The 25422-nt window shown below is 36.6% G+C and overlaps 4 protein-coding genes, 1 non-coding gene and 1 pseudogene across 5 annotated transcripts; 2 read left to right on the forward strand and 4 right to left on the reverse strand.

Moving 5' to 3' along the window:
- Positions 1-30: 30 nt before the first annotated feature.
- LOC111278135 (nucleobase-ascorbate transporter 2-like) lies at positions 31-4024 on the reverse strand. The gene is made up of 13 exons (XM_022864647.2): positions 3583-4024; positions 3401-3498; positions 3010-3186; positions 2446-2546; positions 2291-2366; positions 2130-2189; positions 1633-1817; positions 1388-1484; positions 1174-1319; positions 1010-1101; positions 842-919; positions 600-760; positions 31-513 (listed from the first exon to the last, which is right to left on the reverse strand). The coding sequence occupies exons 1-13, from the start codon at positions 3671-3673 to the stop codon at positions 301-303; spliced, it is 1575 nt and encodes a 524-aa protein (XP_022720382.2). The 5' UTR covers positions 3674-4024; the 3' UTR covers positions 31-300.
- Positions 4025-7839: 3815 nt separating this feature from the next.
- Positions 7840-7920, forward strand: TRNAL-AAG (transfer RNA leucine (anticodon AAG)). The gene has a single exon. It is a non-coding gene; the product is annotated as a tRNA-Leu (tRNA).
- Positions 7921-8577: 657 nt separating this feature from the next.
- On the reverse strand, positions 8578-12235 carry LOC111278136 (uncharacterized). Its single transcript, XM_022864649.2, has 8 exons — positions 11076-12235; positions 10905-10965; positions 10604-10812; positions 9843-10044; positions 9508-9639; positions 9322-9413; positions 9113-9231; positions 8578-8956 (listed from the first exon to the last, which is right to left on the reverse strand). Exons 1-8 carry the CDS (start codon positions 11451-11453, stop codon positions 8941-8943), a joined length of 1209 nt encoding a protein of 402 aa, XP_022720384.2. The 5' UTR covers positions 11454-12235; the 3' UTR covers positions 8578-8940.
- A 1322-nt stretch (positions 12236-13557) lies between these two features.
- Positions 13558-14905, reverse strand: LOC111278473 (calmodulin-binding receptor kinase CaMRLK pseudogene; annotated as a pseudogene).
- A 2504-nt stretch (positions 14906-17409) lies between these two features.
- Positions 17410-19296, forward strand: LOC111278139 (CBL-interacting serine/threonine-protein kinase 12-like). Its single transcript, XM_022864655.2, has one exon. It carries the CDS (start codon positions 17571-17573, stop codon positions 18978-18980), a length of 1410 nt encoding a protein of 469 aa, XP_022720390.2. The 5' UTR covers positions 17410-17570; the 3' UTR covers positions 18981-19296.
- Positions 19297-22050: 2754 nt separating this feature from the next.
- On the reverse strand, positions 22051-23958 carry LOC111278137 (CBL-interacting serine/threonine-protein kinase 20-like). Its single transcript, XM_022864650.2, has one exon. The coding sequence runs from the start codon at positions 23616-23618 to the stop codon at positions 22170-22172; it is 1449 nt and encodes a 482-aa protein (XP_022720385.1). The 5' UTR covers positions 23619-23958; the 3' UTR covers positions 22051-22169.
- Positions 23959-25422: the final 1464 nt, after the last annotated feature.

Here is a 25422-nt window from a genome sequence, read left to right on the forward strand (position 1 = left end):
CTTATGTTCTTCATCCCGAATCTCACCCACTAGGTCAAGTGGTTATTCTTTCTATTCTTTAAATCACTTTTGCAAACACTGTTCAATGCAGCAAGCCCTTTTCAAAAGTACACCCAGAAAATAGTTTAATTTAAGTGCAAGGACTAGGGAATTGATATTGGATTAAACCTGAATAACCCAAGTCAGATATACATATGACCGAGGATGGGACAGGAGGCTGCCCTTTCTCAGCAAATTGTAAGCTCTGGTTGACTGCCAAAGCAACCACATGAAACTCCGTTCATTTTCCTTGATGATGATTTATGATGGTGGGAAGAAACGGTTGAGGTTGAAAGGGAGCGTGTAAAACTCTTCATTCCGGCTATCTCCTTTAAACGTCCGGAACTTAACCCACCATGGCATTCCTCTATCTCTGGCACTGCCTTTATAGTCAAGTGTGTTGTCTAGGAATACAGCGACAATTAACGCAACAGTTGGAGATGAAAAGAAGATGGTATTAAGGAAATCATTGAACTGCATGCCAAAGAAGTAGAAGTCAATGATAAGTTGATTAGAAGAAAAGGTGAATAAGAAGTGCCACAGGGGACATTTAAACTCACCCATCCAGCCCTGGTATAAGCAGGACCATGAAGAGCCTTGGCAGTGTATTCTCTAAAGTACTCAGGAACAGACAAACCTACGAACAGCGCAACACCCAAAATAAAGAGATTCCTCATGGAGTTAATGTTTGTAAATTGCAAGAATGACAACCCCACGGAAGCTGAAAGCAATCGGAGCGATGGTTAGAAACAAAGCAACAGCAAACAATAGATTCCTGCAAGAATGTTGTTGTGACACTCACCAACAAGACCAAACAAAACACAATACACAGCAGCAAATATGGTAAAAGGTATTGATGCAAACAAAGCTCCAAATTTTCCTGCAGAAGTTAAAGAAATCAACTCTAAAGTCGATAAAAGAAACTAAGACAGATTCTAAAGAATCATCTATTTAGTAAATTGCCAATCACCTAATATCGAGAAGAATATCATAAAGCCAGCTGAGATTTGAATGACCCTACGGCTTCCAACACGAGTGCTTCCAAGAAGTCCCACATTTTCTCTGTTGTTTGTCTTTGAATTAGTATAGTTGCATAAAAAGATCATTTTCAGAGCAAGAAGCGACAACACTTACACAGAGACTGTTGAACCAGTCAGTGTTCCAAATAATCCATCCAAAAGAATCCCAATGCCTTGCCAACCAATACCACGGCTAAGAATATGAGCTGGAGGTGGTGTGGCACTGGCTAGACGTGAGGCAGCTTTGTAAGCTCCGGTTGACTGCCAAAGCAAACTTTGTTAGCTTTGAGTCACTAAAACATTTATATTCTTGTTTGCATGAGCAGTACCTCAATCAATGAGACTAAAACAGCAGCCATCATTCCAAAAGCATGACCGGCATCAAAAGTAGGAGCACCCCATTGAAGAGGATAAGGAATCTTTATCCTGATTGAATTAATTTCTGTCAGAAAGCTAATACAAGGAATTGGATAGATTCAATTTCTATCCTCTCTCTCTCTCTCTTAATTTTAAATTGTTTCATATCCTCTCAGTATAAAATATTCAACTAGTGGGGAGCAGATTTAATACCAACCATGGAGCAGAAGAAATGAGGTTGGCCTTGTCAGTTCTGCAATTTAATTGGGTTAATTCAGGATGATGTTTGTATGCACCACTTGCTGTCAAGAGATGTGCATATGCCCATATTACTGTGATTGATATAAGGAGAGCAAATCGCTCCAGTATTGGCAGTTGTTTTGTCCGAAAATTCTTCAAGTACTGTTTTCGACAGAACATATAAACAAAACAAAGAATCAGATTTAAGGTATATGTTTCGTATTGCACAAATGTATCTTGCATCTTAGAATGTGAGGGAAAACCAAATGCATTTTGAAACAAATGAAGAAAACTTTTCAGATGAATCACTTCGAATAAACTATGCAAGTGCGAGACTTTTCATCTTAAAAACTAATTAGATACAGTAGGCAACCACTTGATCTAGCAACTGCACTTTGCCTTTCCATTTGATATAACTGCTTTAGTGCAAAAAAATTAGTTTGTACATTACATTGCTAAAAGAAATAGTAGTACCTGGGAGAAGGCTATAAATAGAATAAGCATCGGAATGCCAATTTCCACACAGCGGCCAACCTGATAGAGAGTTCATAACTAGTTAAAACTACATGAGTGATAAGACAAGAGGAAATTCTCATTCAAGAATTCAAAATAGCATCGCAGTTTCTATATTATACCACGGGGAAGCCTCTGTCAAACAGGCCAAAGCCCACTAATGCAATAACTGGAACCATTCCAAGGGGGCTGAAGAACCTGAAGAGACAAAGGGGACAATAATCAAATTATGTTTCCTGAATTTTGACACAATCTTCATTTAAGATCAAAGCTGCACCTGGAGCAAATGGCCCACATCTGACTGTATCCCAGGATAATTTGTATGCTTGATGCTACTATTAGTGCACCTTGGACAGCTCTCATGGTGTTTAGAAATCTCTGCATATTGAATACACATAAAAGACCATCGAATAAGTCACCACCTCACATTCTTTCATCTGAAATACTAGTTGCCACCTTGTCCAACCTATGAAGTCCCTTGAAGTTCGATATAAGAGACCTAGTAAAAAATATGCCTCCAACTAATTTTGTTTGGTTTAGGAGACATAAGAGAAAGGTTCGGCGCACCTTGCTCATAATTTCTTGTACTTATTAGAGTTATCAATGCAGCCAAACAGTATAAGCCAAAACAGGATTACAATTACACCGATGTGACTCATTTGAAGACTTTGGGTGCATGCTAGCATTACAAAATAAGCCCAGCTAAGCAAGTGGGTCTCACAAATATTGACCTTAGACCTTGATAATTGTCCTTTTCCACAACAAGGTTGGACTTGATCAGAAAGAAAGCAACAGTTAGAAAGTAGAAGATTGGGAAAAATGATCATAGAATTGTACTAACCACGTGGTTGTCCTCGATACTCATCAAGGAAGTATCATGAATTATTGATATAATGGGAACCATGAAGGCATACGACCCCCCAATCACGGTAGGTAGTCGAGTTCCAAACAGTGTTTGTAGAAGTGTATTAATCCCTTCAACAAATAGTAGTGTCTGCACCACTCTTACCTTATCATCCTAAACCATCAAAATGGAAAAAAAAATTGTTAAATACTGTAACAAACAATAGAAGTTAAAAAATTTTCATACTTTTTTTCTGGTTTATAGATGAATCAGAAAAAGAAAGCTAGTGAATATCCCAAGTTCCTGATGAAAGGAAAAGGCCAGAAAAAGAAGAGAATCAATGAAGAATATTATTATTTTGTAATGCTGACAAGTCAAAGTGAATTACATCAGTTCCTCCCATCAAAGGAACAAGAAAAGAAGGGATCATCACAGCAGTGCCTAAGGCCAGAATGTAATGCTGAAACCCCAAAGCAATAGCCTCCCCTGCTTCCACAAGTAAAACAGAGCGTTACAAACACAGAACAAACAAAAAAATGCAGCTTAAGAAGATTTAAAACATGGACACACCCCAAGAAGGATTTGAGTCAATGCAGTACTCTAGGCCTTGAAGTTGGTCCATTGGTGGGTGGCTTATTTCTTCAGGTTTTGGAGCTGCCATAGCTTAAACCACCTACTTTTAGCCTCTAAAACTCAAATGGGTATTCACCAAATAAATCAAAGAATCAATAGGTAAGCTCAAACCACAGAAAAACAGGCAAACATCCACTCAAAACTTTAGCTTGAATGTAATGAATCAACAAGGAAAAAGAAAGAAAAGGAGAAAGAATCAATTAATTGTATAGAAAAAGAAGAGAGAGGCAAAAGAGAGACTGAGAAAAAGGGTGCATATAGAGACTACAAATGAAGTAAGAAAGCAATGAAAATTAGGCACTTTGCCGCCCACTAAAAGGCCTTTTTCTTCTCTCAGCCTTCACTCCCTTTACTTAACAGAGGTTTTTTTCTTTTGTTTTTCTTTCTTTTCCATGCTTTTGATTTATATACAAAAAAGTTCCGTTAACTTTTTTCGTTATTCCAAGATTACCCCCTTAAGCAAACTGCCAAACTCAATGTTACCGTTGGTATCGTTAATAAATTTTTACAACTCAGCTTCTTTAATACTTCCAACAGACAAAGATCATGACAACAGATTGGCAACTGCGAACTGAAATTAAGATTTGGTTTGGTCATAAATTCAGAATGTTTTTCTCTTTTGCATTTATTTATGAATTAATTTTATTAATATTAATGAATCCAAGTGTCTGTAGACATCATTTAAGGATGATAATAATAATAATATTATTTTAAAAATTATATTTAATATATTACTTTCATTAAATTCAGTAAAAATAATATATTAATTATAAATTTATTTTTTAAATATCATTTAGCCAGTATTACATTTTATTTTTTCATAATTACATTTTTTTTTTCTTGAAAGGAGAGAAAAGTAAAAGAGAAAGGAAAGTGGGGGCAATTTCATTCAATTCAATTAAAAAAGAATAGTGGATTATAGAAGTAACGCTTTTGCTTTGAAAAACCATCTTAATGCTGATGTCTCAATCCTTGGGATATTTTGAAAATTTATTATAGTATATAAGTAAAATTTAAAATTTGTACAATATTTTTTATAAAATAGAATTATAAAATTTTTTAATTAAAATAAATAATATTTTATAAATTAGATATAAATATCCATAAATAATATTTAAAAAGTTATCAATTGAATAAGAGTTAGGTGTCATATCATGAAAATTAATTCTAAAATTTTGTAAGAGTTAAATGTTATATAGTCAAAGTTATTTTTAAAATCTTAACGTCTAGTGTGATCTTAATTTTGTAAGATTATGTGATTTTGTGTATTTTATATTAAGTTTGACGAAAACTCAAATTTTAATGAGAAGAGTTTGTGACATTTAATTTTATATCAAAATATTTTGAATATCTGTTATAATATATAAGTTAAAATTTAAACTTAACTTATGAAATTCCTTTTATAACATAAAATCATGAAATTTTTTTAATTAAAACAAATAATATATATCCACATTAATTATGCTATGATCTTTAAAGATTAAATATAAGCTTAATCTACCTTTTTTTTTTTTCTTTCTCCTTATCCTACTTTTTACCATTTTCTTGCCTTTTTTTTTTTTTAAGTGAGTTATGGTTATAATCAATTTAAAAAAAAAAAAAGGTTGTGGGCTATGATATAATAATCGCAAAAGCTTTTGGAAATTTTGTTGGCCAAAGTTATTATCTATGCAAAGTTAAAAAAAAAAAAAAAAAAAAAAAAAAAAAAACTTGGCGGTTCATTAACAAGGTAACAATTCTTTTTAAGCCACGAAGAAAAAGGTAGATACTTTTTGCAATTCCTTTAATAATAAACTCAAATCTACTTGCTATCATGATGCATCATAAAAAGCAACAAATTTTTTTTTTTTTAATATCATTAAAGCAAGGTTTGGTAATAAAATTGAAAGTTTATGCTTTCATGTTATAAAAATTCCTAACAATAATAATGCTTTTATTTTTATGCATTCAAATGTCTTTAAACGATCTTAAACGAATACATAATTAATCAATCTCTATAAGCGGTTTTTTTTGGTGATACAATGTTTGAATAAATAAAAAGGATCCACATAAACTTGATAATTTCAAATATAATATAAATAATATGATACGAAAATAACATAAAAAAATTTGTATATATGTTTCACAAAAAACGTGTTTCATATTTATTTGTATCGACACGAATTTTGATACAATATAATTCGTGTCATATATGTGTTAACTCATCTAAATATGTAATATAATATGAATAATACGTTTAATTTAATATTATTATATAAATACATGTTTAATATATTTAACATATTTAACATGTTTTTTATATTTATTTTAATTTAATATAAACATATAAAGATTATTTTAATTTTTAATCTTTTAATTATAATACTTAATTAGCTATTTAATTTAATATAAAATTTATTTTAAATATTTAATTATGATACTGAATTAATAATTATTATAAAATTATTTTTTATATTAATAATATAAATACAATATAAATATTAATATTAGTCCCATACATTATTATTTTATTCCTTAAACTTTAATAGTTTATCATTTTAAATTTGATACTAAAATTAATATAGTTATGTAATATAAATTAAATTTTAAATTTATATATATTAAATACATATTAAATGAGTATTATATTTTTTTATTTTTTTAAATATAAGCATATTTTATATTATTAATATGCTAAATTTATTAAACTATAAATAATGAATAGTTTATGATTATTTATTATTTTAGTTATGTGCATGTGTCACGGGTCGAGACTCAAGCTTCGAACCCGCGCGGCTCCGGGACCCGGACATTCACCCTTCCGGCATCCCAGATCAGCCTTTCGTCACGGTTCACACCCTTGTGAGGTATTGTCCGCTCTGGCCCCCCTGGCCTCACGGTTTTGTCCTACAAAAGGCGCCTCACAAGGGGGAGATGGTGTGAACCCTTTTATACCCCAGGGACCCTCCTATTATGTTCGATGTGGGATTCAGGACTCCCTCTTAGGTCTGTGACATTCTCCCGCACCCAACCTCGTGACGCCCTCGTCACGGAAGCCGGCCACCCTGCCTACCTCCCTCGAGGCGCTCGGTGTGGATCGAACGGTTTAGGGCTGGCTCTGATACCACTTGTCACGGGTCGAGACTCAAGCTCCGAACCCACGCGGCTCCGGGACCCGGGCATTCACCCTTCCGGCGTCCCAGATCAGCCTTTCGTCACGGTTCACACCCTTGTGAGGTATTGTACGCTCTGGCCCCCCCTGACCTCACGGTTTTGTCCTACAAAAGGCGCCTCACAAGGCGGAGATGGTGTGAACCCTTTTATACCCCAGGGACCCTCCTATTATGTTCGATATGGGATTCAGGACTCCCTCTTAGGTCCGTGACACATGCATATATATATTCTTATTAGTTATTTTTATTTATATATTCATATTTATTCATATCGTATTTAAATGAATTAATTATATACGCGTTAATCATATTATATCATATATAATATATATATTAAATATATCATATTTATATTTAAAATTTAAATATATTTTATAATCTATATCATATTTATATTTTAATAATTCATATTATTACGCATCTCAAATATAATTAAGAAACACGAATTATAATCTCTGAATGTGAGTAGGCACCAAGTGTGGAGGGGAACAGTGTGCGATTCTCCAACGTCTCTAATTTGATGCCAGGAGAAGCAGCATAGATCTTTGAGCCCCCACTCGAGCTCTCTCCCTCTCCGCTTCATCTCCTCTCTCCACCTTATTAGCCGGTATTCTAGAGAAACAAAAGCCATGTCCTCTCGAGTAAAACTTTAATGAACGGAAATCCTTTATCAACAGCTAATATGGATTGAAGTTAAGGGTGCGAGTTGATGAATCAAAGTGTAGAAGAAGATGATGATGATGCTTGGGATGGGATGGGAGTAGTAACTCAAACGGAGACAATTGGCTCCGCAATCTGAATAAAATATATTTCTTGATTTTCGTGTGAGTCGTCAACTTCTGGGTGGACACCAGCCTTTATGTAATATAGGGGAAATCACTGAAAACTGGCAACCTGGGTCCACCTGACAATACATGGAAAGACAAATGGAGCAGCCCCGTACCAAAAAAAAAGAACAAACGGAACAGCTGTCAATATTGTAGCTTGAAAAGTGTTAAATGAAGTTAAGATCAATAAAAAAATGTCAGCCATCAACAAAAAAGTTGAGATGGCCGAGTTGGTCTAAGGCGCCAGATTAAGGTTCTGGTCCGAAAGGGCGTGGGTTCAAATCCCACTCTCAACAATTTTATTTTCTTTTTGAGACATTATCTATACCATGCAATCTGCAAATTACGCTTTTATGGGGTTCATCTATATTCTTTTTGAGACATCTATCTATACTATTCAATCTGCAAATTACGCTTTTATCGGGTTCATGTACTCCAAGCTCCAAAACAGGCGGCGAATTTTTTCATTTATAAGAAGTTGAAGACAGTGTTAAAATGGAAAATGCATTGTTGGATAGGCATTAGGCAGAGCTGCAGAAGCTTTGATAAAGCTTTAATTCTCAAAAGGTATACCAGATTCAAGACAAAAGGTCATATGACTGGCAAAACAATCTACCAAAACAATGTGCCAGAACTAGAGGTAGCACACTATCATGTTAGATTCATAGAAAAGAGAATTTTCAGTACCATACGCATGTATGGTACTAATTGGCTTGTTTCACTGAGATAAAAGCATAAAACACCATGAATCCAATAAGGGGTGACAAAAAACAGTTGTAGGCATATTTCAACAATTGAGAAAAAAAAGTTGAACTGTTATCAAAGGCCAAAAAGTATAAATCGATTCGTATGATAGGGATTTACTGGGTCATGAAATAGTGGCAATTGGAAAACATCATCTAGGAGACAGAGAGCCATGTAGTTCAGTACAATAGCAAGAATATGCTTTCATGTAGAAAACAAGGTAGGTCATTATAGATTATTTAATTCCCTTCGGTTAATACATGTTTTTAAACAATGCAAATGGATTGCTTTCAGCTCCGTACACGAGAGAGAGCGAGAGATCCAAACATTCATTACAATAACACTTATATCACTACAGCTTCAACATGGAGCTACAATTGGGTGAGTGATCATCTACAAGGTACAAAGAAATTGTATAAATTTTACTCTAGGCATTAGCAAGGTGGAAAAAGGCAAATGAATGTTGCTTAGCCTCAAAACAGTTTTTTGGAGCACTCTTCCAAGAACTAAATAAGATCAGCTCAGGATCTTCTGTCCAACCTCTTTTCACTGGATCTTTTCTCTTCTGTTTCTCACCGTTTTTGCTGCCTGCCATATAACAACAAAATGAGTTATACTATTTGCTAAGTAATGAGCATTAGCTCTACGTTGTTTATTTTAATAATTAAAACCATGCAGCTATGAAAATGCATGAAATCAAGGAGGGAAGATGATAACAATTTTCCATCCACTTATCGGACTTACGCGAAAGCTGTGTACCCAGTTCCGGCATTAGCAGCTGATAAAATAACTGTATGTGCTCCAACAGTAGATAGAGAATCCTGAGCCCCAGCAGGAAGAGGTTTTCTTCTATCATTATCCACCTGGAAGTTAGATGAAGCAATTAGAGAGAGTGAGTCAATTGATATCAATGATATCTTACTAGTGATAGAGCTGCATAGACGGGTCGGAACCTTATCCCATTTTGATTTCTTGTTCTGTCCACCATCCCGCACAATGTTATCAATGGCAGTTGAAGCAGAAGGCAAGCCACCAGCAGCCACAGCTGAAACACCTCAATATCACTCAATATAAGAAAACCACTGCAAGATCTTATACTACATACACTGATATAAGATTTCTTCAAAAAAAAGATCCACCTGCAATGGGCATGCCAACTTTTGGGGCAGTAAGAACTGCTCCAGATTGACTTCCGCCGGATATAAGTTCAACCCTTTGGCTCTTCTTGCCTTCTTGTTCCTTCCTCTCCCTTTCACGTTTCATATCAGCCTCTGCATTAAAAAAAAAAATGTACAGAAGATTAAAAAAATGAGAAAGCCTACTAGGATAAACAGCAAAAGCTTTGACAATAGCAAATAAGATAAAGCAAAACTCATCAGGTAATACTTTGAATGTGTCCAATGTCATTAAAACATGGTCACTGTTTTCAATAGATAAAGGAGAGGAAAGAATTATAGAAGGAACTGTTATAAACCTATTTCAAAAAAGTAGTCACTTGTGTCATATCCATGAGGATCAAATACATCTTTACTGAAGCAAGACCCTATTGGGTCAATATCTTGATAACTCACAGCATGCAGCAAAAAGTCAGGGTTCCTATAATCCTTTCTATTACGAACTTCAGCATTGAAGCTCTTTCCAGCTCGCTTCAAATTGAGAAATTTATCTATTTTCCTCTGCAGTAACATGACAAAGAAATGAAGGTTATGAAAATCTAAACTAAACACAAAAGCAATAACATTTAGATCATTTAAATTGTCAACAACAGATATGCTCATTGAACTAAAGAGCGGAAAAGGAGCATGACAACCACTACATGCATAAGGATTCAATACATGAGCTACTCATCTTTCATTAAGCAGAACAGAGGGGATAACTGACATTGTAATTAACTAAAAACCAAATGAAGTTCAAAGCAGCAAGGCTAGAAATTACACAACTATAAATATAACTCAGCCCCGTGAAAAACAGAAGCAAAGTATAGTTGCATCCACAACTTAAAGGGTGCCAAGATCAGCAGGTCATTAGATAGCAAACAGAAACAACTTAACTACACCTACCCTACTTTATGTCTCATAAATAACAAAGCAGTTCCAACACAACAGTTTTAATTCATCACAACTGTATGACATGCAGCTTGTTTACATAGGGCTACATAGGGTTAATGTCAATTTGTTTACATTAGGTCCAAAGAATTATATAATTACTGACTGATAGCATACAAAAGGCACTTACTTGTAACTCCTCTGAGCACTTGGCTTTTGGTGGCAGTGGAAGAAACTTATCCAAGGGATCAACATTGTCTACAGAAACATATACATCAACTTCTACACCTTCTGATTCACTAACAGCATTGTTCACAGTCTCAGGTTGTAATGGTCGTATATCTGATGATTGCGGCGTTCCCTGAACAGCTGCTGGAAGAGTTAATCCTTGAAAATCACCTGCGAACAAACACCAAATTAGAAAGCCAGCAAATTCAATGGTAACATTAGAAGTTAAATTTATCAAAAGAAAAAGAGAAATAAATAAGTACCATTAGCAATTCGATGCTCTATACCAAACATGAGGTCATCATTGCTTCCTAATTCCCCTTCCTGTACTTAAACAAGAAAAATCAATCTAAACCAAAAATCATTAAACAATCAAGGAATTTCCAAAAAAAAAAAAAAAGGACCCAGCCTTTGGTGCGGCAGAGAGGGATTACCTCGGGCTCCGGGGAAATGGCAGCTTCATCGTGGCCGTAATCAACAATGGTCAGCCTTCCTCTGCCACTTCTCTTGGAAGAAAGCACTCGCTGATGTTGCTGCGGCGACGAAACGGAAGGCTGCGGCCGTCGTTGCGAAGGAGTGGAGGTTTGGTGAGGAAAAGGCGGGGTTTTTGCCTTGGTTCTCGAATCTTCTTCCATGTTGTTGTTTGATTCTCTGTACTCTTTTTCATCTTCCGGCAGTTGCTCTTCTTCTTCTTCTTCTTGTTGGTTTTGTTGGTGGTTGTCTTCATCGATGCCTTCCATTTCTTCGTCATCTTCGTCGTTGTACATGGATAGCAAGGCAATTCCTTCGGATTCTTTCTTCCTTGACGCCATGGAACCTAGGGTTCCTGAATTTTGGGGGACTTTGAACTGAATTCAAAATTGGTGGAATTAGTTATAGAGGTGATTAGGGTTTATGGATTCGAATAGTTAGGGTTTGGACTTCTGAATCGGTTGATAGGAGATACCAGTGGAGCTGCTCGGTTACCACCGAACGGGAAAAGAAGGCTGATTTTCGAAGGGAAAATCAGGACCACGCGCCGGGCAGGGGCTGAATGGTGGATCTGAAAGTGGGCTGGAGTCCAAACTAAAGATCCAATCGCGTCCAATTTGTAGACCTAAGGGCTAGGTTCGGCTTTGTTTGGATCAAATAGCCCGTTAAAATTGGATTTAGAAACCCAATTCATTTTTTTTCTTATTTTTTAAACCATAAATTCTTGTCTTTTATATTACTATGTACAGTGTGCGCAACAAAAAGCAAAATAAAATAAATAAAAATTACAATTTGAAAAACAATAAGGCATGGTCCGTTCCAAAAAATTTAACTTCATTTTCATTCTCAAGTGTTTTAACAGCGCGTGAACGTTACCTCCAAAGGGTATTGGAGGCGTGAGTTTTACTTTTACACATCAAATCAGTTGAAATCCACTGCTGGATGTACGTCTTTGAGTAAACCCAGAACTTGCTGCATCGTGGGCCTTTTCCCAGGTAACTCGGCCGTACACAAGTATCCCACTCGAAGACTCTCCACCATCTCACTCTCTGATTCATCACCGAGTCTCAACCTCAGGTCAAGCGCGTCAACGCCACTCCCTTCCTTCACTAACCTCGTCACCGATCTGGTCCGACTAGTCCCAGATCTCTATCACTGACGATGTTTTGAGGGAGGCCCCAACTCAACATCTCTTCGAGCTACCATCCTCAGACCGATGGCCAAACGGAACGTTTCAATGGATTATTGGAGGAATATTTGAGGTACTTTGTTCAAGCCAACCAAAATGACTGGCCTTCATTATTGAACGTTGTTCAACTCTGCTTTAATTCTAACAAGAGCTCTTCCACTAACAAGAGCTCTTCCACTAACAAGAGCCCATTTGAGGTGGTCACCGGACAACTACCAAGGTTACCCCACACTTCCTTGGAACAATATGGAGGAAAGAATCCGAGAGCTTTCAACTTCAGCAAGGAGTGGAAACAAAACACAGAGATTGCACAAGCTTACCTGGAAAAGACATCAAAGCGGATGAAGAAATGGACAGACAAGAATTGCAGAGCTCAGCAATTCCAAGTTGGTGATTTGGTTCTGGTCCGACTAGTCCCAGAACAAACCAGGTTCTTAAGAAAGAGAGATCGTAGACTGGTGCGCAAATATAAAGGTCCAGTAAGGGTCATTTCTAAGGTGGGGAACGCTTCTTACAAAATCAATCCACCAAAGTGGATGAAGGTGCACCCAGTATTTCATGTAAGCAACTTGAAGCCTTTCCATGCAGATCTTACAGATATTAGCCAAAGTGAGCCAACCAGAGCCACCATCACCATGAAGCTACCCTCAGAGCGTCGAGTCGAAGAGATCTTAACCGACAGGAAAACCAAGATATCTCGAAGACTAGTTTGGGAATACTTAATAAAGTGGAAGGGCTTAGGACTAGAAGAAACCAGTTGGGAGAGAGAACACGACCTCCAAAGATTTCAAAGGAAGATTGAAGAATTTCAAGCCAGCAAGTGGATGAGGACGTCGATAAAATAGATGGGAGAGGATGTCATGAGCCGCCCTTGTATAGGGCCATGACCGGGACTTAGGTTGCCATGAGCCACCCATGTATAAGGCCATGACCGGGTAAATCCCTTGTGCTAGGAAAAGTGTTCCCATTTTAAACATTGTAACGGTTACTGGTAGCATAGCTCTAAAAGTTCTAAGGCTCTTTAGGGGGTGAGTCGACAGCGTAATGTTGGGCTGTCTCACCGGGTGCTATGCGAGCTTAGGCCACCCACAAGGGCTGCCCCCTGGCCCTGGTGATGGTGGGAGATCCCGATGTATGATTCCCGTTTATAATAAAATTCACTTTCGATTGTTGCCTCGATGCGTTTCTTTCTTTCTCAATGTGAATGTGCCTTGTTGTGTGTATATGCTTGAGATTAACCTCGATATATTGTGCCTTATTGTGAATGCTTGAGACTAACCATGGTTTATGATTATTTGTTTAGATCTCGATCTATTGAAAGCTGACTTGGGTGGAAGCGTCCATTCAAGTACCACACGGGCTAGTACTTGTTGAGAGAAAGCTTAGTCCGTGACAATGAGCTTGATCTGTCTCGAAAGAGAAGGGCCCTGATTTTTCCATCTTGAAATTTGGTTGAACCGATTTGGAGATTGCCCATTTGTTTCTCCTTGCCAGTTTTTTTCTTCTATATGTGCAAAAGATGCAAAACACAAGGGAAGCAAGTAGAAACCCTGATGAACCTGATAAACCAATGACCAAAGCTTTGGTCTTTGAGTTGGATTTATGTTTCTTACTGCGTTTTTTCAGGGGTAAATGTTTATGGAAGATTTTGTGAGGTGGGGTCAGGGGATGGGTTGTAATGTGATTGCTTGGTGTTCTTTTTAAGTATTAAAAACGAAATTCCCACCGTGAATAAAAGCAGATTTGCCAAGTCTTTGGAACTTGTAAAAGCCAACTGAACCGTTGAAGTGGTTGAGCGAAATGTTTAGGAACTTTAGGCTATTGACTGGAGGGAAATCAAAAGGGAAAGTACCATTGAGGGCGTTGTTTGATACATCCAAGTGCTTCAATGAATGAAGAGCTGAAAGTTTTACACTGCCCGAAATCTTGCAACTTGAAATATCAAGGTGCTCCAGCTTGGTCAGGTTGGTGAACCCAGAGGGAAGAGTACCAACATCATTGTGGGAAAGGTCAAGAAATTGAAGCTTGGAAAAATCAGAGGTTTTAACCAAGTTGGTGAACCCGTTAGCTGAAAGGTTTAGCACCCGCATCTACGAACCATTTCCCGAGGTGAGTTCAAACCCAGTAGTCCCTCCAAACTTATTTTTGGACAGATTAACCTCAACCAGCGTATGAACGAACCATAACCAACCCGGAACAGAACTTTGAAGAGAATTGTTGGAGAGATCAATGGTGTGCAACTGTGACATGTTCCTGAGAAATTTCCATGAATTACTACCAGTTAAATTCTTCTAAGAGAACTTTAATACCTTTATTTGAGGATATGAGCAGTTCCCATACTGGGATTTCAACGAAGAGAAGTTGAATCCAGAGACTGATTTAAAAGCTTTAGAAACCAATCCGTAGTCTGTACTGTTGCATGTCGATTTTACCGCTATCACAAGGGAAAACAGTAGTAAAAATCTGCTAAATTTTTCCATTCCTTCACTTCAACTCTTCAAGCATCGACCTTTTCGCATTTCGTTGCATTCCCATGCTCAGAGATTGAGAGAGGAAGGGGGGAAGGAAGCAGAGTAAAGAACGATAGTCATTATGAAAAAAATTGTCTTATGCTTGACTTTATCTATAGGGGTGTGAAGCGGGGAGAGAGAAGATAGAGATAGGGGAAGAGAAGGGGGAGTTGGTTGCTACGACTTCTTAAATTCCAGGTGACTCCAAAGTTCATAAATTAGTGAAGTAGGATTGTGCAAGTTAACGGCGTTTGGGTATAAAGGACAGCAGTAACGATGTGAATTGTGTTGATGTGCTTTATCGCTGTGGGTTTGACTGTGCAATTTGTCAACAGTGACTAACTCTGACTCGGTCATAAACTGACGCAGTGATTTGCTGAAAAACAATCCTTCCATGGACCAAATTACCTATTGCCAATTCCCAATAGTTAAAGCCCTTTGGTTTGCTTCTTTGATCTTCCCTGCGGTGCTCCTTTGTTGCGAAGGTTGGTCAGTTTAACCATTACGCACCAGGCCCCAGCTTTGCCTCACCCGGAGTGACAAAAAAATGGGCTCATTGTTTGTACATGGGGCCCCTGCTTTTGATCATTGTATTGATCAGCGGCAGTAAGAAGATCTCCTAAAAACAGAATATATCGTTGTGGGCAAGCTTTCTCCATATGCATAACTTTCTTTCTGGGAGTCAAAGTTTGGTGTTCCATCTTGATATAATTGGAGACTGGAGATTAATCCAAATGTGGGTCTTTTGCAGATGGTGACAATCTAGCTGTCTCGGAAAAAAGAAAGTTCCTTACCAGGTGCTCTAGATGAAAACCTCACGCGTACGCTTCACATTTGGGTCATAATCCTGTGTTGGAATCATCAGTAGCTCCATTTTGCTGATCTTTAACCAAATGATCTTTGACTCCCTAGGCAACAAAAGGTAAGTGGGTTACATTTGGGTTGGGCCTGCCCCCTACTCTTGACTCTTTGCACTTGTATGAATCTCTCGCCCTCTCGATCGAAAGTGACTATGAATGTATTATCGTTGATAATCACTTTTTTTTTTCATATAAAAACTATATTATATATTTTTAATTTACATTTGATAAACAAAAAAAAATTATGAATTTGCAATATAAACAGTAACTGATAAGATCTTTTTTATATGTTCAAAAAATTCTTAAAAATAATTTTATATGTTATTATAGAGGTGTAAAATAGATTGTACAACTCATAACATAACATAACACAATTTAATATGGTATGGACTGTTTTTGACTGATTCATTGCTATAATCATAGGTCATGTTAAGCACGATTCATATACTTACTTCATGCTGAATTAAAGATTTTGATTTTATTAGATTGATATGATATACTCATCAAAGGTAGTGTTAAACACGTAGTACATGAGTTGGCACAACGACACACATAAGCACTAATGTGTCATTTGTGCTAACTTATAATCTATTGGTCTTTAATTATATTTTATGTTACTTTTCTCATATAATAGAGGTTTTTTAGTCCTTTTGATACTTTATATTAGTAGTTTTATTGAAATTAAATTGTATCAATAAATCTGCTTATCAAATATTTAAAGTATTAGTAAATAAAATTTTAAATTTTTTATTTTGATTTATCATTTTCTAAAAAAAGAATTATGAAATATATATTACTTAAAGAAAGATTATGAAAAAACCTATATTAAGATAAAACACATTATATAAATAATCATCATATGATGAAAATAATAAAAAATAATAATAATATGATATCTATATATATTTTAAATTAGATATGTAATATTAGTATTTGTTAATTTTCATATATTATTTTGATAGATTTTTTTAATTTTTATTAGTAAACATATATATTTTGTTAAACTGTATGAATTATATGTTTTGTGTATTAATTTCATATATTAATTTTTAAAAATAATTAAAAAATAAAAAAAATCCTAAATAATGATAAAAGTTTAAGAAACTGATAATGGACTATACTTTGTTCGATATGGCATGAAGAATAGTATCGTGTTAAGCAAGACAATACCAAAAAATCTATGTGCCATATGTAATGTTGGGTCATGCTGTTTAACTTTTCATGAACTATGCCACTACAACATGTTAAATAATAATGTTGGATCGACACAATCCATTAATACATGAATTAATTTTTCAATGGCTCATATAGGTATAACACAACCTAATTGACATATCCATATAATAATATACATATAAAATAAAAAGGCAAAAAATAATCTTAAATATAAAAATATATAAATTAAAATTAAATAATTATTCAAATTTTTATCATTTTATTATAATTAATTAAATTTGTTAATATTTATTTTCATTTAATTAAAAAATTTTAATATCTATTTATTTAATTCAACCTTCTAAATGAATGAAAATTAATGATGATTATTAATATATTTTTGTCTAATAAATAAAATAATTATTTAATTAATTATAATAAAATAATAAAATTTAAATAATTATTTATTTTAATTTAGAGATTTTTTATACAGCCTAGAAACTACTATTATTAGAACTTAAGAAAAAAACAAATTAGAAAAACAAACGGAAAGTATATTCCCTTCCTATTTAAAAGCAAATCTTTTCTCCAACCTCGTAACAAATTCAATTTCTTTAGACCATTCACCCAACCTCTCAACCAAAAACAGAGGAAAAAAGACTCAAATTTTCCGCTTTCAAGTGGCCAATCATTAACCATTCAAATTTCATTATCTCAAGTAACCAAACCCTAACCTTCACGACAATGGATTTCACCTCAGTCGCCGCCTCGGCAAAGAAAGACACGAATGGCGGCCCAGCTCTTCTATTAGGACGGTACGAGGTCGGGAAACTCCTCGGACATGGCGCTTTCGCTAAAGTTTACCTCGCTCGCAACGTTAAATCCGGTGACAGCGTAGCCATCAAAGTAATCGACAAGGAAAAGGTGCTCAAAGGTGGGTTAATCGCTCACATCAAGCGCGAAATCGCCATCCTCCGCCGCGTGCGCCACCCGAACATAGTCCAACTCTTCGAAGTCATGGCCACCAAATCTAAGATCTACTTCGTCATGGAATACGTCCGTGGTGGTGAACTCTTCAACAAAGTGGCCAAAGGCCGATTAAAAGAAGACGTCGCCAGGAAATACTTCCAGCAATTAATCTCAGCTGTCAATTTCTGTCACGCCCGCGGCGTTTACCACCGCGACTTGAAGCCCGAGAATCTACTCCTCGATGAAAACGGGGATTTGAAAGTTTCCGATTTCGGGTTGAGCGCCGTTTCGGATCAGATCCGACAGGACGGTTTGTTTCATACGTTTTGCGGGACCCCTGCTTACGTGGCACCGGAAGTTTTGGCGAGGAGAGGATACGATGCGGCCAAAGTAGATATCTGGTCTTGCGGGGTAATTCTGTTCGTTTTAATGGCGGGGTATTTACCGTTTCACGATCATAACGTTATGGCTATGTATAAGAAGATTTACAAGGGTGAGTTTAGGTGTCCGAGATGGTTTTCGTCTGAGTTAACTAGGTTACTTACGAAGCTTCTGGATACGAATCCGGAAACGAGAATAACGATCCCGGAAATCATGGAGAATCGTTGGTTTAAAAAAGGGTTTAAACATATTAAATTTTACATTGAAGATGATAAATTTTGCAGTGTTGAGGAGGACGATGATGACGGGGGATCATGTTCGGACCATTCATCATATTCTGAATCAGAAGTTGATTTTGAAAATAGGAGGAAAGTCGCTTCATTGCCGAGGCCAGCTAGTTTGAATGCGTTTGATCTTATCTCTTTTTCCCCGGGGTTTAATTTATCTGGATTGTTTGACGGAGACGAAGGGGCGAGGTTTGTGTCCGGGGCGCCGGTTTCGAAAATTATATCGAAATTGGAGGAGATAGCCAAATTGGTTAGTTTTACAGTGAGGAAAAAGGATTGTAGAGTGAGCTTGGAGGGTTCTAGAGAGGGAGTGAAAGGGCCATTGACGATTGCCGCTGAGATATTCGAGCTGACGCCTGCTTTGGTTGTTGTAGAAGTGAAAAAGAAAGGAGGGGACCGAGGAGAGTATGAGGAGTTTTGTAACAGGGAACTGAAACCTGGGTTAGAGAATTTGATGCTGGAGGAATCAGGAACTGCTGCTGCTGCCGCTTCATATTTACCTTCGGATACGGAATAGAGATAGAGAGAGCGGAGGAAGGGAAAAGGGTAAGCTTTTCCCTTTCTCTGTTTTTCTATTCCTTTTGCTAAGGCTTTTGTATCATAAACGATTCTTTTTTTCGCTCCTTTCGATTTTGTTTTTGGCTTGCTATTAAGGCTTTAGACGACTTGATATATTTGTTTCTATGATCTATTCTTGTATCGAGAAGGATAGATTAGATTACAGGGAATTGGATACAAATTTCTACTAATCTTAGCAATTGGATTTCTGGCTTGTATATACTCATCAACTTTATTGAGAAATGAATTGATGACACATTAATGTTGTCAAATTACGAGATTGGTCTATTTACCCACCCAAAAAATGATAATTTTTTTTACAATGATTTGGCTAAATTTTGTTTCTGTACTTTTGGGATTGTAAAATTTCAATTCAAAATCTAAAATGAGTTACAAAATCCATGTGGCCAGCAGAGTTTAGTGTTTTCTGCTGGTATATGAAAGTTTGTCGATCTTGTTGGTTTTAACTAGAAGAATTAAAACCTAATTTGGAACCATAAAAAATGTGAAGCAGCCGTTTTGAAGGTATGGTGATTAGGAGATTTTTTTTATGTATGCGGAAAAGTTTTCGCCTTCTCGTAGTAATGTTTGCCCGTCTTTCCACTTAAGGTCGTAGATAGAATACATTCTAGTTTAGTCGTGTTCTTATTGACCCTTAATAAGGTTTTGGATGGGTGGATAGTGCGGCTCCCACTCGAATGGAGTTCACGTGAAGCGGAAAAGTCTTGATAATGTAAGGTACGATCAAAATACGTGTGAAAGGAAACCTATGTATATTGGTATGAAGACAATTACAAGTCAAAATCTGATAGCCTGCGCGTAAATGTTTGTATAGTGTCTTGCCAGAATTGCATCTCGTGCCTTTCTGTCCATGGGTTGTACGTTTGCTGTGAAATGCAAGCCGCACAAGTAACATCTTATCCACTTTCAACTGTTTACTTTCATGCCTAATTACGCAAATGTGACAGAAAGTTCCAACTAGTTGTCTGATGGCATGTTGCATTTCCACAAGATGGAGATGTGTGAAAGAAAAACATGGGCAAGGACTACTCCAAGAGTACTGAAACAATATTTGTTTCTATTCCGTTTCCTTATTTTAAATAAGATTTACTTAAACATTTAATTCATCTGTCCTTTGATGTCAATTCAATATGTGTTGGCCTCTCCATTTCGTCCAGATGAGGCAATTAACAGTTTAGCCATTTATGATTTTTTTTTCCTGTCCCTTAGATGACTTAGAATTCATTCGAATGAATGATAAAATCAATCTTGATGAAATTAAAAAAAAAAAGTGAGATCAGTTATTAGAAAAAAGAGAGTGAAGTTGTAGTGTTGAGATTAAATGATTATGCAATATTGTAGTTAAAAAGAAGACCTGCAGCAGATGCCTTTTCTTGCAAATCAAGCTATCAGCGATACCGACATGTTCATTTTGCAAATTACTAAAAATCGAATCTGGCTCTGAACATTTGATTAATTTTTCAAATAATTATAAAAAAAATCCCGTTAAAGCCTTAAACGGCAAAATTAATAATGCCTTAGATATATTCTGTTCTGATATTTCCTGTTATCATATGCAATGACAGTGTGCTTAACAAATATGGAAATGGCTGAATGCTTCCATAATAGAGATTCATGTGTCAATCAAGAATTTCCAGAGAATCCCAGATTCAAGAGCAATGTAGATTGCATGTGCTACTTTTTATTCAGTCTCCCAACGATAATAATTTTAGTCAAGTGAGTAGGTACTTTTGTTGGTTCTATGTTTTGTATTTTAGGATTTAGATGGATCAATTTTCTGGTCAAACGCATTTTTTTCTCCCCCTATAGGATGCTTTAGTTATCATCATTCATTAGCACAGCCAAATACGCGATTTGAAACTGGCTTTTCCTATGTCATTATCTTTCTACAGTTTCAGTTGTTTTTAATGGCCAACCTCGAATGAAAGAGAGACAAATAGATCAGAAATGAGTGAAAGCCAGCATCACAGATTGAAAATTCGTTGAAAATTTTAACCTTTTCTGGAATACGTTTGTTTGAATTCTAGACACATCTTTTGTTAACATTTTTCCAATGGAAATGTTTGATTTAATTAATCTTCTTTTTTATTACATTTCGTTTGTTTTTCTCAGTCTTTTAAAAAGTCACAATTTTGTGTTACTGTTTTTGTTTTTTTCTTGAGCCATCTCAATCAAAAATCTTTTAAGTCTAGATTTTCCGGTTAATTGTCTTTTCAAGATGGCGTTAAATTTGTTTTTCTTGCAATATGTTCATGGTTGTGCCCCTTTGCATCCTTGATCAAGTATATACATAAATAGAGCTACATCGTTGCCTGAGACAAGACAAAAGGATTGATAGCAGCCATTGGAGTTCTGATAGAAGCAGGCAGGATTCAGCAAGGCATGAGTGAGTTCATGGTGTTCTCCATACCTCTAGGTCCTTAGTGTTACAGAGCATTGTCGCCAAAGTTTGACCCTTGGCTTCGCAGGGGACTGTCTTGCAATCAAAAGGACACAATAAAACCCAACATGCACGAAGAAAAGGTCTAGTAACCGACTTACAGATATTCGAATATTAAATTTAGTGACGTGAGAAGCACTACCATGTACAAACTGATGCAAGCACAATTTCCAGTTGTGTTCAGATCGGGCCTACTGGAGAAAAAGCCGGGATTCATTCTTGGGCACTGGTCTTTTTATTTTTGAGATTTTATCATGGCTTGGAGAAATTTTTTAATTCTTAATGACATTTCAATTCACTTGCCAAAATTGAAGAGGTTTCTTTCTTCGAAAGTAGGAATTCATGAGCTTGAAGCATGGGATTCTTGGTTTGAATAGGTTACCATTTGCCAAACTTGGTCCTGAATTTGCAACTTATCTGGACTCTGCTAGTGCTATTGTCTAATTAAAAAGTGGTTAAATGCTATGGCAAGACTTGAGAATCTCATCCTGGGCTTGTTTTTCTTTATTAGAATTTTATAAGCAAAGTTAATTTGCACATAAACTAAAACCCTCTTTAAACTTGGAGATAGGAAAAAAAAATTGAAATTCAAGGTGGGCAAGAAGCTATCTCTTTGGCAGCAATTACATATATATTTGAACGAAAAAGACTGTAGAAATCCCCTTCTATCCAGGGAAAAAAGAAGATTCAAAGCAGTTTCTGGCTATAATTGTTGCTGGCTTGCTGCTCATTTCCTTGCCAAGTCCACACTATATCATTCAGCGAAGGCTTCAATTCTTGGTTACAGAAATTTTTATATTCCAAAGTATCCCCGGCGGTTTTCTTCATCTCGACCACATAAAAAGAAGGCGTGACTTCAAAAATCTCAGCATCTATAGCGAGCTGTCCCTTTCTCCCTTCCTTGCTGCCCTGCAATTTTACCTTTCCGTCCTTGCTCTTCATGCTAAAACTTTCGGTCTGAGCTATTTGTTCAAATTTAGAAACGATATCTGTGGCTGGTTTTCTAGTCGTAAATCGTGAATAATCTCTTTGATTCAAATCTTTCTCAAACAAACCTGATAAATCAAAACCTTGTGAAAGAGATATAATATCAAAAGCATTGAAATAGCTAGGCTTGACAGGGCATCTCGGTACTCTTGCTCCCTTCTGATAACTGTTTTCACAACCTGACGAGTCAAAAGCAGCATGAACATCGCTAATTAACAAGTCTAAGCTACGAGCGTGAGGGGATGGTGGTGGGGTATCGATATGTTTATATCCTTTCCTGAACCAACTGTTTTCCATGAGCTTAGCCACCGTGATTCTTTGGCCTGGGTTGGGGTCAAGAATCCTTGAAAGAAGCTTCCGAACTTCCGGAGGAAACCATTGTGGGCATTTGAATTCTCCTCTGCATATCTTTTTATACATTTCCATTAGATTCTCATCATGAAAAGGAAGAAAACCTGCCAACAAAACGTAAAGAATGACCCCACATGACCAAATATCTGCTTTGGCTCCATCATAGCCTTTCTTGTTGATAACTTCTGGTGCAACATAGGCTGGAGTTCCACAAGTCGTGTGAAGAAGGCCGTCTTGTCTCCTTGATTCTGTCAAGGCACTCAATCCAAAATCCGAAACCTTCAGATTCCCATTTTCATCCAGGAGGAGATTCTCAGGCTTCAAATCCCGATGATAAACCCCCCTGCTATGGCAATAATCAACAGCTGCAATCAATTGCTGGAAATAGTTCCGGGCGGCATCTTCCTTGAGCTTCCCTTTGGCAACCTTGTTGAAAAGCTCACCACCTCGAACATATTCCATTACAAAATATATCTTGGACTTGCTAGCCATGACCTCGTAGAGCCGAACAATATTGGGATGCTTAACAAGGCGCATAACTGAGATTTCACGCTTGATTTGATCTATCAAACCTCCCTTCATTATCTTCTCTTTATCGATAACTTTAATGCCGCAGCTTTGGCCTGTTGTCAGGTTTCTGGCATAGTAAACCTTGGCGAATGTCCCTTGCCCGAGTAACCGCCCAAGCTCAAACCTGTGCATCAATACTGTCCCTTTCTTCTCCATAATCTCTCCTCCTGCTACAATAATTAATGCTAAAGGTTCTGCAAGTAACAATGAATTAAGGGATAAAACCATCCATAGTTTTGAATTTTTGCTATAGTTTCCTTGGTTAAGAAACCAAGACAAATGGGTCAAATTTTTTCTACAAAGGAGGAGAGAAGGGGATAGGGTGGCTGATTCAAAATTCACCTTGCCAATAGGCAGTAGGCACGTCTAGAAATTATCCCCTTGGAAAATGGCTCAAAATTTGGTTTATTTTTGTAGCAAAACTGCAAAGGTTTTACGACACATGAATTCCAAAAATAAAAAAACAGAAAAAAGCAGTTCTGTTCAAAAATAGCACCAATTGGATGCGTCTATCATGAAGGACTGGACATAATTTCCTCCTACATTTAGTATTGTACAATTTTAGATTGCTGATATTTTGGATCAGGGATCCAACGGCTATAATTATTTGGTGGGGAAAGTTTGCTTTCGTACAGCATTATGCTGATGAGATGAAGATGGGAAAGAAGTGGCGGAGATCCCTGCAAGTAAAAAACAAAATTCGGATATTGTATATCTATAAAATTCATGGAAATACGCACAAATGGCACCTAATTTTGGTATGTAAATGGTAGATTTTCTTGACAATTGCTTTGGTAAAACAAGCTGGATCAGATCCCAGTCGGTAATACAGCTTGGTTGCAGGGTGTAATTTTGTATTTGGTAAGTCAATGGGGACACATCTCTACGGTAAGTCAATTAGTAATTGTTCAAACTCCAAAGAGGGTAGCTAATGATGAATCTGAACTTGTAGTTCAATATGGTCCCCTAAAGCAAGAAAGAAAAGAGTTCAGTGCTCTGACTCTCGCTCTCTAAAATAGGATATTCTGGCCACTTCATAAATCTTCTATTCGTTTGGTTCAGAACTTTCAACATCACTGAATTGTCCTGCATTTGATTTGAAATTGGTCCATGCTTTGTACCACTCCACGTGGACTTCCATCAATCAAATGGGTCCCATTTTAAGAGTTCCATAAGCCTCTTCGAATGGAGTTTTTCCAAGTGGGTACAGTTTGACCAACTGACCCACACATGACCAATAATATTTGCCACAAACACAAGTTCCATATCAGAGATGCTGGCTAGTGGGTGATTAAAAAGCAATAAAATATCATTGGGCCACGTATCAGCGCTACACTCTTCTTTGGGTTCATTAGAATCACTCATCTTTTCAAGCCTTCTATACTTTGTTCTACCAGGCAGTTGAAATCTGTACAATGTCGTTAGTTGACTGACCCATCCAGTACTTTACATGCTCTAGCCCAAATATGCAGCCATACTCTAGAGTTAGTTCATAATTGAGATCTCTTGCTTCTCTAAACGTGATTGGGGTCGATAAACATAACTCTTTACAAGCTATAAGTTTAATTGATATTATTAAACTGTCTAGGCCTCTGTTGAATCACCTGATAACAATTCTACGTTTATTAGTCCTTAGGATGTTTTGTAATGAGGAGTTAGTGGACACTATGAAGCTACATTTGAAAATTCTTTTGCCTGGTTTGGCCATAAATTACACAAAAATTTTCTTTCATTTTCATTAGATCGAATCACTTATCTTGATGTTTTTGTTCTCCTCTCTTGCAATTGTTAGCTGTGAAATCTCAAATCCCCAATTTGGGTTCTTGATAAATAGACCAAACATCCCATGACATGTGATGGAAGAATTCATTCTGCTATGCAAATTACATAACTGTCTCTTTGCTTGGACCTTGGGATAGACTGAGATGTTCGGTTAGGTCCATACGATGGGGTTGTCCTACTCCTACTGGAGAGGATTTGAACAATTGGTGGAGGGAACATCTTCAAAGCATTAAACTTTTTAGCTCACCAC

The sequence above is a fragment of the Durio zibethinus genome, chromosome 8, assembly GCF_047325235.1.
Source record: "Durio zibethinus cultivar Kanyao isolate XHJ-2024 chromosome 8, ASM4732523v1, whole genome shotgun sequence".
Classification (NCBI taxonomy): domain Eukaryota; kingdom Viridiplantae; phylum Streptophyta; class Magnoliopsida; order Malvales; family Malvaceae; genus Durio; species Durio zibethinus.